Source organism: Cladophialophora psammophila (assembly GCF_000585535.1).
Source record: "Cladophialophora psammophila CBS 110553 chromosome Unknown aczJe-supercont1.1, whole genome shotgun sequence".
Lineage (NCBI taxonomy): Eukaryota > Fungi > Ascomycota > Eurotiomycetes > Chaetothyriales > Herpotrichiellaceae > Cladophialophora > Cladophialophora psammophila.
This window is the reverse complement of record NW_006912922.1, coordinates 2,603,371-2,615,645: the sequence shown is the minus strand read 5'-3', so window position 1 is coordinate 2,615,645 and position 12,275 is coordinate 2,603,371. Positions and strand designations below refer to the sequence as shown.

The 12,275-nt window shown below is 52.5% G+C and overlaps 5 protein-coding genes across 5 annotated transcripts; 3 read left to right on the top strand and 2 right to left on the bottom strand.

Moving 5' to 3' along the window:
- Window positions 1–186: 186 nt before the first annotated feature.
- On the top strand, window positions 187–764 carry A1O5_00901 (uncharacterized protein; the record flags this gene model as incomplete). The annotated part of the gene is made up of 2 exons (XM_007741520.1): window positions 187–195; window positions 258–764. 2 exons carry the CDS (start codon window positions 187–189, stop codon window positions 762–764), a joined length of 516 nt encoding a protein of 171 aa, XP_007739710.1.
- Window positions 765–953: 189 nt separating this feature from the next.
- Window positions 954–2,486, bottom strand: A1O5_00900 (uncharacterized protein; the record flags this gene model as incomplete). Its single annotated transcript, XM_007741519.1, has 2 exons — window positions 954–2,342; window positions 2,457–2,486. The coding sequence occupies 2 exons, from the start codon at window positions 2,484–2,486 to the stop codon at window positions 954–956; spliced, it is 1,419 nt and encodes a 472-aa protein (XP_007739709.1).
- A 531-nt stretch (window positions 2,487–3,017) lies between these two features.
- On the bottom strand, window positions 3,018–7,230 carry A1O5_00899 (uncharacterized protein; the record flags this gene model as incomplete). Its single annotated transcript, XM_007741518.1, has 2 exons — window positions 3,018–3,878; window positions 3,928–7,230. 2 exons carry the CDS (start codon window positions 7,228–7,230, stop codon window positions 3,018–3,020), a joined length of 4,164 nt encoding a protein of 1,387 aa, XP_007739708.1.
- A 654-nt stretch (window positions 7,231–7,884) lies between these two features.
- Window positions 7,885–8,235, top strand: A1O5_00898 (uncharacterized protein; the record flags this gene model as incomplete). The annotated part of the gene is made up of 1 exon (XM_007741517.1): window positions 7,885–8,235. One exon carries the CDS (start codon window positions 7,885–7,887, stop codon window positions 8,233–8,235), a length of 351 nt encoding a protein of 116 aa, XP_007739707.1.
- Window positions 8,236–8,774: 539 nt separating this feature from the next.
- Window positions 8,775–10,589, top strand: A1O5_00897 (uncharacterized protein; the record flags this gene model as incomplete). The annotated part of the gene is made up of 1 exon (XM_007741516.1): window positions 8,775–10,589. One exon carries the CDS (start codon window positions 8,775–8,777, stop codon window positions 10,587–10,589), a length of 1,815 nt encoding a protein of 604 aa, XP_007739706.1.
- Between the last annotated feature and the right edge of the window lie 1,686 nt (window positions 10,590–12,275).

The following is a 12,275-nucleotide window of genomic DNA, read 5'->3' as shown; positions in this document are numbered from 1 at the left end:
TAGACTAGACTGTCCAAATTCTTGTTTCTCGGCTCTACTCCTGCGTGTGATCTGCTGCTGGCCAGCAGGAAGCCTCTTTTCTGCCCCAGCGAGTCGCTTTCCGCTCGCATTGAGCACCATTCCTTTCACACGCAGGCATTCTCCCTCCCCCCGCCTGCCACCCAACTGCTCGATTTTGTCTCAATCATGGCTCAGGTAGGTTGCACTTCCGCGTCATTATCATCGGGTTGATCTCACTGACTGTGGTTTTTGGATAGAAAGCAGCCAAATCTCTTGCCACCCGCAATACTGCCCGCCTCCGACAGACGCATCTCATAACCCTCTCAATACACTCACTGTTCCTCCTCCTGAAATTCACGCTCCGCCGCTCTCTCTCTTTATGGATCTATCTCCTTTTAAGCGCTCCAGCATTACTCCTCGAAGTATATCTCGACATCCTCGCGCGTCCGACATATCATCCTAACGGGGACCTGAAAAAGGCAGGAGAGGATCTAGATGCGAAAGGCCTGACCGAGTTTATGTGGGATATTGTGTACTGGACCTGGATCAATCTCATCCTAGTAATGATTTTGGGGAATCGCGGGTGGTGGGTCTACGTGATCGTTCCTACATATGCCGTATATTGCATTGTTGGTGCCGCGAGGGGTGTCAAGGGGATGATGGGAGGACTGGCTGGGGGAGGCGGAGAGGGTGACGATATGGCACAGAGTAAGAGGCAGACAAAAATGGAGAAAAGAGGGGGCCAAAAGGTCAAGTATCGCTGAACTGGAAAAGATCGTTTTCATCCATGGTATAGGATCCGTCACGACCGTGTCCACGTGTCAAGTCACAGGCACCAAACCGCTCCATGTGCGCATTCCATCCACCAACGCTCTGCCGTTATACATTGCTCTGAAGGGCCCCCTCATCCAGGCTGGCAAGTCCCTCTGCAATGAGGTATGTAAGAGGACGTCTCATCTCTCATCACTCACCTTGTCGAACCACCGAGCCAACCCTGTTGTTCCATACAGCTCCTTCCACTTCTCCCCTAACTCGGAATCCTCCTCCACATACTCTCCCACAAATTCTGCTGTCTCGTTCGCTTTTCCCCCCACGCTTTCCTTTACTTTCTCTGCCGCTTCCTCAAGCTTCTCGGACGCCCGCGCCATTGCAAGATTGTAGTACTCGACGCTGGCTTTTGCTTTCTCTGCCAGACGTTTTGCACTTGCGCTACGACGCTTCTTGTAGCGTCCGAGGATGATGGAGACGAGGAAGTAGGCCTTGACGAGGAAGCGTTGGATGACCTGCTTCACAAGCATGGTGATTCCATGGGAGAAGAAGGCCCTTAGCACCTCAACGTGTAATCCCTCGTAAAGAGCGCTAACACCTTCAGTCTGTGCAATGGTGAGGAGTGTGCTGAAGATCGTGGCCCGCGCGGCTTTTCTCATTTCTTCGTGTTTGAAGTCTTCACTCATAATTTCTTTTTCGTCCTGATCCTCCCGCTGCGTGGAAGTCCCACCTGCTTGTAGCCGCGATTTCGCGAGGCTGAAAGGGTATGTGATTGACGATGCACAAGCTTTGCTGAAAGCGGAAAGTAAGAATGTGAGGCTCGGGGGTGGGTTGTGCCTTTTATCGCTCTGTAGCAGAATCTTCTTGAGCGTTTCAAATAGGAAGAACGTAATTGTTGGGTTCAGTGTGAGGACCAGGCTCGCCGAGTAGCCGGACCAAAATCCCATAGGGCCCTTTTCCGAGAGGATGTCTTTGGCGATCTCTTGGGCTGTGGGCGTCTTCGTCGTTGTCATCATAGAAGACTCTTCCGGTCCTCCCTCCGAAGCCTTGATCAACGCAGCAGCCTGTTTCCTTGTGACAATATTCGCGATTGGAGTCGTTGCCAACTTCGTGAAACTCCCGGCAATGAACCCAACACCCAACTCTTCCAGCGCCGGCAGACTGACTTTCTTGCCGCCCTTGAACTTCGCATGCCGCGCGATCCGCCGATCTCTTAGAAAGGAATAGATCAAAAAGAACAAAAAAGAATCCGCCATCGTCTTTCCCGTGTCTTGCAGCAGTCCTGTATATAACCCCGCTATCCCTCCCTCATCATGGTAAATCTTCTGCAGGCCGTCGAAGAAGCCTTTATACTCCTCCTGGCCAGGGGATGACTGGTCTTTGCGGAGTTGCCGCTGTATCTGGAGGCGAGTTATTATGAGGTCAACTGGGTATAGCGCCGCATTGGAAATGGCGGCGCCAAAGGAGCCCGAAAGGGCGTGGCCTAGGGCCTCCAGGGCATGGGATCTTCGTGGTCGTGAAGAGAGGTGGGAAGCATCCTCTTCCTGTACGAGGTGGAATAGTTCAAAAGCATCCTGCAATAGGGATTACATCGGTTAGTTTGTGCTACTCGCATAATGAAGAAGAGAGACAAGGGAAGAGGGCCGAGTTGACCCAGAGTGGAAAGGAGGATTGACCACCGCACATACGAGTTGGCTGTTATCCATGAAGTTCGCCATGGTCATGACATAAGAATCATTTGCACCATGGTGTTGAAAAGGACTAACAGGATGATAGAGAGAGACACTGAATACTTCAGGATGTTGGATGAAAGAGAAATGTTGAGCTTGTCCCTCGGTGAGCGATTGAGCGATGATGTTATGTCGGATCCCTTACCCCACACTTGTGCTCGTCGCCTAGTCTGCTCGGTCCAATAAGGACCCCTGTCACGTGCAAGGCTATAGAAATCGGTACCCAAGGCTGTGGTGGCTGTGTGTACAGAGTAGATCAAAAACCAGGGAAGATGTACATTGGGAAGCTCGTTATTAACCCCTCAAGTACCCGTCGCGCTTCGAGGGTATTGCAACGAACGGAAATCAGACACAAAATTCCCCCAAGCCACTGAATCTTGCTCCACTGCCGTTCTCAAGCGACGTGCAATTGCTTTCTGCATCAATCCTAATTCATCCCAAGCTTTGTCACATCTAAACGCCATCTTCCTTGTCATGTCATCATAACCCGCTGTCCCTGGACATTCAGCCGAAGCCCTTCTAAGCCCTCATACTGGTCCGTCGCCTTAACCCATTTTCAGCCGCCTGAAGCTCTCTTGCAAACCTTTCGTCTGCGTTCATGTCGCTTTCTCCGCCTGTACTTCCTCTGCTAACGGGTCGGACGGAGGCTTCGCGAGACGCACTACGTCTGCTGGCGATCATGCCCGCCATTTGGTGCGTGGTACTCGAAGTGTTGCTTGATGAGCGTTCGCTTTTGATAACCGTCACCACTGTCTGTGCGCTTGCAGCACTGGAAGCCCGTCGATCGTTCCTTTGCGGCTTTGGATATGGCTTGCTGGGCGACCTTTTATCTTCGGGCGTGTATCTTTCTACTTGCTTGGGTTGCCGAGACGACTGCCTCGACCCACGCGACCAAGTGTTAGGACCAGAAAATTCGCCTTTAACCGATCCTCCATTTGGAATCGTAGTCGGAGTGGCAACGTTGCCGTTTTGATTCGAATCCGCCGACACTGCGGTCTGATCACGCTCAATTTTGATGGGTGTTGCTTCTTCCTCGGTATTCCCTAGGGCCGGATCGATTGGCACCGATTCTTGACTGACCCCGTTCGTCAGGGAAACATCCCCGTCTTCGTGTTTGGTATCGTCAGCAGGGCACTCGTTCTTCGAAGGTCCTGGCGTAGGGTACGCCTCCTCATTAGCATCATTGGCTAATTGAGAGGCGTCACCATTGGTCAAGGCGGGATCAATTAAGTCCTCTAGATTGTCAATCTCTGGTCCTGTTTGTCTAACCTCGTCATTGGCCTGCGTGGCTCGTTTCGCGTTCGCCGATCCACGGGGCTTCGAGGGCTCTGCTACTTTGGCAGGATCGATGCGGCCATATTGATCATGTACACAACGACGCTAGGGCATGTTAGGATGAGGATAATGCTACATTCTCAAGATCACTTACTTTGCTCTTCCTGCAGTCTTCACAGGCTTTGCTCCGGCTTTTCTTCGAGGATGACTGAGGGTCAGATTGTGTCACTTCTGTACCGACACCGTCCGATATTCGTGCTTCCGGAGATAAAGCATCCCCCATGGTGCCGTTGGTGAACGCTCCAGCGCCCGCCAGGGGATGATGATCGGTGCTGGAAAAGCTTCTTGGTCGAATCTCTGGCGTTCGGCGAGGTGTTTCACCACCAGACTTATGTCGGCATTTTATACGTCGCTTCCGACAAGGCTCACAAGCGACTCTCAACCCGTTCCCTCTGGGTCCGGTTTTGGCAGGTGTCTGTGCCTTAGCTTGCGCTTGCACCTGTGCCTGCGCTTGTGCTGCTTTTCGAGGTGAACTTCGCTCTCCGGACGGACGGATTGGCTCGGGTTTCTTCGCTGTCTCTGCCTCTTCTAGGTCCAAGTCAAAATCTGAGTAGACCCAGTCTGGTGCGGTGGTGTTGCCAATCTTCCAAGCGCACCAGATTGCGAAGTTTTTAATCATCACGAGTGGATCGCCATATCCCTTGGGTATAGACGCCTTGACAGCATCGATCTGTCTCTTGGTAATGTCTGGCACAGGCAAACCCGCATCTATTCGAGCTGTACGATACAGAAAATCTCGTAGTGCTGGCCAGCCGCTCACCTCGGATTTCGGATAATACCTCGAATTGTAAGCTGGATCACCGGGCTCCGCTGTATTTTCAAACTCTCCGACTTCGTGCCAAATCGGGTTTGCTCGCAAGAAGACATAGTCGGGATCGTCGTGGAAGTCATTCAAAACTTCTTCGGGAAGCGGATCTTCATCGAGATATTTGATCAACGCATACCACATGACTTTCTGGAAATATGGATAGCGGAATTTTGGGGCAACTTTGGTCACCTTCTCGATGTTGACGACCTTGCACTGCATGTCATAGTCCAGACGAGTCAAATAGTTGCCGCCAATCACCAAACTGTCTTCGGGAGTCCAAACAGAATGAATCCAACCCGCGGGGATAAATGCTGTATCTCCCTCGTGAAGGTCAACTCTTGTACAGTTGCCCCCGCACAGGTCTCCAAGCCAAGTCTCATTCTGCGAGTCAGAGTTGCACCATTCTTCATACTTCTTGAGGTATTTGTCTTCTGGCGGAATGAAGAAGAACGTCTTCCTACCTCGCAGGATGTGGTAATAAACAGAGGAGCCCCCGAAATCAATATGGAAATCTGTGTAGCTGTCGGCAGCAGACATCAGGCAATAGAACGATACTGGTTTTTTCTTGATTCGGGTCTCCGCGTCAGCCTCCCAAACATGGTCGTCCAGATCAAGATCTCGAACCACTTTGGGCCGTCGGATCAGTCTGCCAAGTGGAGTGTGTGAAACTTCGAGACTGATAACGTTTCGGATAGGCTTTTCGCCCTCAAGCTCATAATAGTCTGCCCATTGTTGGAGCGTGAAATGGCCCTTGGTCTCTTGAGACTTAACATCGATCACGGGTACAGATTCCTCAGGGCCGCAAAGCTCGGCCACTTTTCGGACTGTCAATTCGCGTGGAATTACCATGTCCAGTAAGTCCTGGCCACAATCAATAACCTCTTCTTCGTCCACCTCCGGCGGTGACGCGGTATCGGAACCTGCTTCTCCTCCTGCACTATTGATGAGTGTGAAAGTTGTGGAATCTTTCGCGGGAGGATCTGAATCGCGCTCGACAGGTACCGGCCTTACGCCAAATCGAGGGTTCCATTCGGCGGGAACCACAAAGGGTCGTTTGAATCCCTCAAAACTTTCCATGAACTCCATTGTAAGCAGTTCTGGCCTGATTCGAGCGAAATCATCCGGTAGGACGTTCATCTTGCCTTCTTTGAGCCGTTGGATGTAGTGGTGAGTCGACGTCTCTGCAGATGACTTGACCACTCCTTGGTTGAGACCAGCATAGTCAATGGCAGTCCTAGGACGGGACGACTTTCGCACGTATGTAGTCGGCCCATGGATCGGTTCGCAATCTTTGCAGATATACTTGTCCACGCCTCTTGCCTCTGCCTTTGTCTTGAAACCAGCACATTCTGCATGAAACCAGCGTTTGCAAGCGTTACAACTGATCCAGAACGTAGAAGTGTCATCGTCATCCACAGTGTCTAATTGTAAACGCTGACATGCCGCGCAGACTTCGGCTTGCTGTTCCGGCCTGATTTGACGGTGCTTCTTCGGCAGCGGCTCTGTTTCAGCAAGTGTAGACTCAAGTGGTTCTTCGGCTACTGGTGGCAGAGAGTCAGCTGCGGCGTGAGTTTCTCTAGTCCCCCGAGCTTGAGCATCCCGAACCATTTCCCCAATCGCAGCTTCTATGTGTATTGATTCGGGACCGTCTGCCACTAACACGTCCCCTTGATTAGATAGACCTTCAAATATGTATTGTTCTCCGGACCGACTCTTCATGCTCTGATGTAGTTGTGTGGTCGGGCTCCTTTGCGGGTTCCGTAGGGTTGAAGGTGACTGGGGAGAGGTAGGAGATGTCGATAGCTGGTGTTCAGGCATCGTATCAAGCTTGGGGGTATTTGTAAGGTTTTTGAAATTGACCTCGTTCTTCAACTCAAGCAATAGAAGCGCATCTTCGTGATCGACCTCGGGTTTACTGCTATAGCCACCACTCGTTTTCGGTCTCTCTGCGCGAGGCGACCATTCGAAGCTAGGTAATCGCTCGGATTTGATGCGCTTCGCGGGCGGACCATTTGATGGACCGTCATGACTATAGCGACGAATATAGGATGTAGAAGGGCGAGTAGCAGTGTTTGAGCTTCCATTTAAAAGAGAAAAGGTGCTTGCTTCAGCCAAAACAGGGCTAGTTGCAATTGCGGCGGTCGCGAGGTCATCGATCGTAGAGCCGGAGCGCGTATGTCCCTTTCCATGAATGCGTCGACTGTCTTGCAAGAAGCCCGAGGCAGGATGAGCGTTTCTCGTTGCCCAATCCAGCGATCCGACTCGAGCGCGTCCATTGTGTGTACCCGCGCCACCTTTCGTCCTGCCCGCAACGTGAACGGCGCCGTTGTGATCGTAGTATAGGTGATCTGGTTGTGCGGCGGATTCATTTGTTTTGAGTGTTCCAATATCGGAGAGGCCGAGTCCTCTCAATGAGAAGCCGCTTTCAGGCGAAGGACGTAGGAGATGCGAAGGGTAGTCGAACGTAGGGGATCCGAAAATGGGATCAGGGGAAAGGCGCTCAATGAATTCGGCGGATGGGCGCAGAGGGCTCGCACCTTGCGGTCCTGCCAGATCGTGGCTGCGGCGCCAGACGGTCGAGGTAGGCATGATTACCGTCGAAGGCGGGTGGAAGGTCACAGTCGTTGTTGATGTTGAACTGGTTGCGGAGGCGGGGTTGGTGAGTCGAGCGGCGAGAAGCTATGAGAAGGAGGGCCGCAAGAGCATGGCTACATTGGGGAATAAGGGGATTTGACCTCCGGCAGGAGGCCAGATGCAGTGAGCAAAGGATTGAGAGTCGTTGGGTGGTGGGCGAAGAATAGACACGGTCGAGGTGGTTGTCCGGAGTTGGGTCAGTAGGGTCGAGGTAGAACGCAGACAGACGGGAGCAGAACTGTGACAATACAATCTGTACTGCGATTACCACATAATTTTACAGCACCACATTTTCTCCTGGCGCCGCGCACCTTTCAACAACACATTTCCGCTTCCCATTGTGATCATTCTGTTTGCCGTGCCTAGGAAGAACTCTGACTACCATTGAAATCCATCCCGCGGGCGTGACAGTTGCACCACAGCTCACCGTCCTGCAGACGTTAATACACGCCCCTGTACGGCGACGTACCAATTTGGCGTAAATTCTCCTCTTGCATCTTTCCAACATCCTTCCAAGCAAAAGGCACGCCACGCCCTCTTCAAAAAGTACTCGTTGACGACTTCCCTCCCCTTCAAGGAGCCACGATATTCTCGCCCTTCTCTTCCACAATGTCGCGCAGCAACAAACTCGCCCCGGAAGCAAATCGGATCCTCTTCGTCAAAAACCTTGCCTACGACATCGACACCTCAGCCCTCTTCGATCTCTTCGGCAAATTCGGTCCCATACGTCAGATCCGCCTAGGTACATCGAATACTACAAAGGGTACGGCGTTTGTGGTCTATGAAGATGTCTTGGACGCGAAACAGGCGTGCGACAAGTTGAACGGGTTCAACTTTCGGAACCGGTATTTGGTGGTGCTGTACCATCAGCCGGAGAAAATGAAGATGGAGGTCAGGGAGGATATTTCAACAAGGCAGGCAAACTTGGAGAAGATGAAGAAGGAGCATGGAATAGACTAAAGGAGGAGGGAGTAGTGGTACGCAGGCTGATAATGGTCCGCAGCGCAGCCGGAGTGCTGAGGGCGCAATGGCCAAAGGGCGCAAGCGGAGTTGACCGAAGTTGAGCCGTCAGATAAAATCGAGTCGCCGCCGAGTCTTCACACAACAAATTGTTCAAGTGTCCCGGTGTTGAGGCCCTTTAGTCGACCCAAGATCCTGCGAAGTCAAACCATCGCGAGGCGCCAGGAAACTCGCTGGACCCCCAGCATATTCACAGCTTTGACCCAGGCAGTCCTCTGGGGACTTACAACCTAAGAAACCTTTGATCGAGCCACCTACCGAGTATAAGTACCTCCTCTCTGCCCCGACTTTCCAACTTCTCACTTCCGCATTCAACCATTTCTTTACTTGTACGTCTGCACCCTAATTCAGGTCCCGGAGTCGGCTAGAAACAGCAACAGTGGGCCATTTTTCATTCCCTTCTCACGTCACGGAGCACGACTGAAGGTTTTGTGCTTCATTGCACGACTATTCTTAGAATCACAGCCATAACTACAATCATGGATGACCATGTCGTGGGTGTCCTCGGTGGCGGCCAGCTGGGGCGCATGTTGGTGGAGGCAGCGAACCGTCTCAATATTCAGGTCGGGATCCTCGATGTCGACAGCGCTCCCGCAAAATATCTTGCCAAATCTGACAAGCATGTCACTGGATCCTTTGCGAATGCGTCTGATGTCAAAGCTCTGGCTTCTAAGTGCGACGTGCTAACCTATGAGATCGAGCACGTCGACACCAAGATTCTTGAAGAACTGGAAGCGGGGAGACCATATGTCGAGGGAACCAAGTGGTCCAGGTTCCAACCCAGCTGGCACACAGTTAGGACGATCCAGGACAAATTTACGCAGAAGCAGCATTTTGCGAAATATGCAATTCCCATCTCCAAATCCACCGCAGCCAGCTCGTCGCAGCAAGGGCTGATAGATGTCGGCGACAAGCTTGGATACCCATTCATGTTGAAATCTCGAACCCAAGCCTACGACGGGAGAGGTAATTTCCCGGTCAAGTCGCTATCTGATATAGGACCTGCCATCTCGGCCCTGGCGGAACGGCCTCTGTATGCGGAGAAATGGGTGCATTTCAAAATGGAGCTCGCTGTCATGGTTGTGAAAACAGCCCAGGAAGACGACCCAGACGCGTGGGAGAAGAACACCTTGGCGTACCCTACCGTCGAAACCATTCATGAAGACAGTATCTGCAAGCTTGTTTATGTTCCGCCTCGGGATGTCTCGCAGCAAGTGGCACGCGCAGCACAGGACCTAGCTCGGCGTGCTGTTTCCACCTTTCGCGGTACCGGCGTCTTCGGCGTTGAATTGTTCCTTCTCCCTGACAACAGTCTGCTCGTCAACGAAATTGCGCCCCGACCGCACAACTCGGGACATTACACCATCGAGGCTTGCCACATGTCCCAGTTTGAAGCACAGATCCGTGCTATTCTGCCGGACCTAGCCTCCAAGATACCTGCCGGCGCGACAGAACTGACGGTCAAGGCGGCGATGATGTTAAATATCCTCGGAGGACCGCAGCCTGATTCACATATGCTGGTCGCCAAAGCCGCACTAGACGTGCCAGGCGCTAAGATCCACCTCTACGGAAAGGGCGAAGGCCGACCTGGACGGAAGATGGGACATATCACAATCACCGGATCAAGCTTATCGGAATGTGAGATTAAAATGCACCCTTTGATTCAAATGGTCGACGCAATACGCGTGCACCGCAACGACAGATCTATTCAGCCATCTACAGACTCAATTCTGAAGACTCGGGCAGAGCTTCTTGATATGAATCCTGCGCCGTCTCCTCGAGCCGTCATTGCCGTAGTGATGGGATCTGACACCGATCTGGCTACACTTCGCCCGGGTCTAGCACTACTCGACACCATGGACATCCCTTACGAAGTACACATCACCTCGGCTCACCGCACGCCACAGTACATGCTCGACTTTGGCAAGGCTGCGGCCAGTCGTGGATTTAAAGCCATCATTGCCGCGGCGGGCGGAGCAGCACATCTACCCGGCATGATGGCCTCGGAAACCACAGTGCCGGTAATTGGCGTGCCCGTGAAAGCCAGCTCCTTGGATGGGCTGGACAGTTTAATGAGTATTGTGCAAATGCCACGCGGAATTCCTGTGGCGACGGTGGGAATTGGGAATTCTGTCAATGCGGCGATACTGGCGGCGAGGATTGTGGGATCAAGCGATGAGAAGGCACGGAAGTGGGTAGCTGATCATCTGCACAAGATGGACGACGAGAACATGGAGAAGGAGCATCGGTTGCAGAGAGAAGGCTGGAAGGTCTACAAGAAACTGGATGGTTGAATGGTACAAAGTTTGGGGTGGTCTTGATATCGTGCACTCTTCCATGGGATAAATGGGATATTGGGCGCGGGATCTGGATTCAGCAACTCATTGTTGAGTTTTTGACACTTGTTGCCCAAGACTCGATCCTCCGGGGCTGTTGCAGAAGTAAGTCGTAGGAGAAAGAGCACGACGTCTAGCTATGTCGCACTGAATTTGTTTGGGAGGGTGGGAACTTTGCACCCGCCAGGGCCACCCTTTGCCGTTCTTGATCTTGGTCCGTAAAAAAGCGGGAAACAATTGTCCCATAATCTCACAGATTCCCGGACCGTTGCTTCGGGGAAGGTAGCCCATATTTTCTCACACAACGTCCCCATGGATGAGCAGGCAGTTGAACAGGTCACAGCATCATCGATGTGTAACTTCTCGGGATGGGGCAGCGCAAACAAGGTTTAAGGTGTGCGAAGGAGGTAAATGGCGGCGACCAGGGAAAGGCTGGGGAAAAAGCGATGAGGTCAGGTTACAATCATAAGACCAGTTTTCTTGGAAGTCTACTTTTGCAAGTGAGAATCTACCAAGTAGAGTTCCACGGACTGCATGGAGTAACTGTGGTCAGAGCAAGGTCAGTGTGAAGGAGAATGATTCGGTGTGTGCTGATAATAAGGTGATACAAAGGGCGACCCCCTTGCTTGCCCTCGTTTCTGCATTCCTCCACTCTTCATTCCACATTCCTCATCCCCCATCCCTCGTCCGACAATCACTGCCTGCCCCAGGTATTTATACGCAAGGGCTTACTTACTTGTTTGCGCTTGGTTGTGGTAATTTGGTTTGCGGAGAAGCTTGCATTCCCCGGCGCCCCGGCGCTGAATGCGTGAATGCAGTGTGCCCACAGTCCACCGGCCCAACGTGTCCAGGCCTCATCCACACACGCATTCCCTGCCCTTCATCACAGTTACTCCTTGGAATCTCCCCCCCGTCTTGGCCTCCCCGGTCGGTGTATTGGGCATCAATGCACTTGCACTTACACCTCCCTCGATTGCGCGCGCGATGATGATGCAGAGCATAGTTCAGCGAGTGCGAGTAAGGTACCGCATACGGAGTACAGCACACAAGGTCGGAGCACCGCTTTCCAGTATTACCAGCTAAACGAGCCCCTCTGTGCCCACATCTTGCCTACCTAAAGCCAAGGAAAAGAAGGAAGAGCAAGAGAAGGAAATGGGGGGCCGGGCGCTGGTGACATCCGGCGCCACCCGTCATTTCCCCGTCCTGCGGTGACATCCACCTCCGCTTGCTAACCTTTGATCTTCTTTTCTACCCAGTAAGGCCCGTTGCGCTTTTGGTTCCCCGGGTTGTCCATTCCGCGCGTGAACCAAACGGCGGCCGAGGAGACTGGGGCAAGGTTTCTCGCTTTTCAAATTCCACCGGGTCCCCCAAACCGACCAGGGGATAGGCAACTACTGTCACCAAAAAAAAACCTGGAAAATCACAAAAAGCTGCCAACCAGGATTCGGTGACCTCCTCGAGGCGGGATGATACGAGCGTGGGATGGAGTGGATGGGAAAAGGGCATTTTGTATCAAGTAAGCTGTTTGTGACTTGGCAGCTTTGCAAGCCTCAAAACGATGGTGCAGCTTTTCCTGTGTCTCAACTCTCCAGTCACCCACCAGTGGATCGGGACTACCTAAGAGTCCATAGCTACGAGTCGGAA